This window comes from Sinocyclocheilus grahami, unplaced genomic scaffold (assembly GCF_001515645.1).
Source record: "Sinocyclocheilus grahami isolate Dianchi unplaced genomic scaffold, SAMN03320097.WGS_v1.1 scaffold587.1, whole genome shotgun sequence".
NCBI classification, from domain to species: domain Eukaryota; kingdom Metazoa; phylum Chordata; class Actinopteri; order Cypriniformes; family Cyprinidae; genus Sinocyclocheilus; species Sinocyclocheilus grahami.
The window spans coordinates 648,424-649,204 of record NW_015505766.1 but is presented as its reverse complement, the minus strand read 5'-3'; the positions used below and the strand labels follow the sequence as shown (position 1 = coordinate 649,204).

The following is a 781-nucleotide window of genomic DNA, read 5'->3' as shown; positions in this document are numbered from 1 at the left end:
CTTTTTTTTTTTTTTTTTTTTTTTTTTGTTCATTTGTTTCTTTTTTCCCCTTTTCTCTCTCTGTTTTTCATTGTTTCTTTCTGTTCTTGGCTGCTCTCAGTCCATGTTTCAGTTTAATCTACACTGCCTGTGTTTTGTTTCTTTTTTTCACATTAAGATCCTCTTCGGCGAACCGTAAATCTCTGAAGCTGCCCACCTTGAGTCTGAAAGGGCCAAAGCCAAAAGCAGAGCGCTCTACTGACAAAGTGAGATCAGAATTAATTCAGTACTTGTAATTAATGTCTAGTTTTCTCATCAGTGGCAGTGACCGTGGTGTGTTCGTTTGTTGGCAGGACGCGTCCATCTCTCGCTCTGAGGAAGCCATCATCAACGGCCACTGGAATAAGACTCTGTGCCGGAGTCCAGACGACACGTGTGAATTCGCCCGTGCCGCCCAGCTCGCCTCCACTCCGTTTGCAGGAGTCGAGAGGCCAAAAGCGTCCGAATCGGGCCTGATGGAGAATCTGAGCCGAACGGTTCCAGAATCCAGTAAAGCAACGAACTCTAACGCGAGCGCCGAGGAGAAAAAGCTCAGGTACTTCAGTTTGACTCGTGTTCATTTACTGTCATTTAACTGCCTGGAAATGTTCATAATTTGCATTAAAATGTCATGTTATTGCACTTTTTTTATGCAAATGCATAAAATCTTCTTTATTTTCTTTACTTTTTCTTTTCTTATATACATTTAGTATTTGTGTTTTTATTTACTTTTTTTTTTTTTTTTTTTTTGGTGAAATTAACA

The 781-nt window shown here is 40.2% G+C and overlaps 1 protein-coding gene across 6 annotated transcripts in view; it reads left to right on the top strand.

The window, feature by feature from the left end:
• LOC107557017 (mitotic checkpoint serine/threonine-protein kinase BUB1 beta-like) overlaps positions 1–781 on the top strand; it is a 21,667-nt gene that overhangs the window by 10,307 nt on the left and 10,579 nt on the right. For 4 of the 6 annotated variants that reach the window (XM_016240306.1, XM_016240308.1, XM_016240305.1 and 1 more), the window contains exons 8-9: positions 158–245; positions 330–574. In XM_016240306.1, the coding sequence (XP_016095792.1) occupies positions 158–245; positions 330–574 (333 nt within the window). The remainder of the gene's footprint in view (positions 1–157; positions 246–329; positions 575–781) is intronic. The other 2 variants (XM_016240310.1, XM_016240307.1) reach the window with 1 other exon arrangement.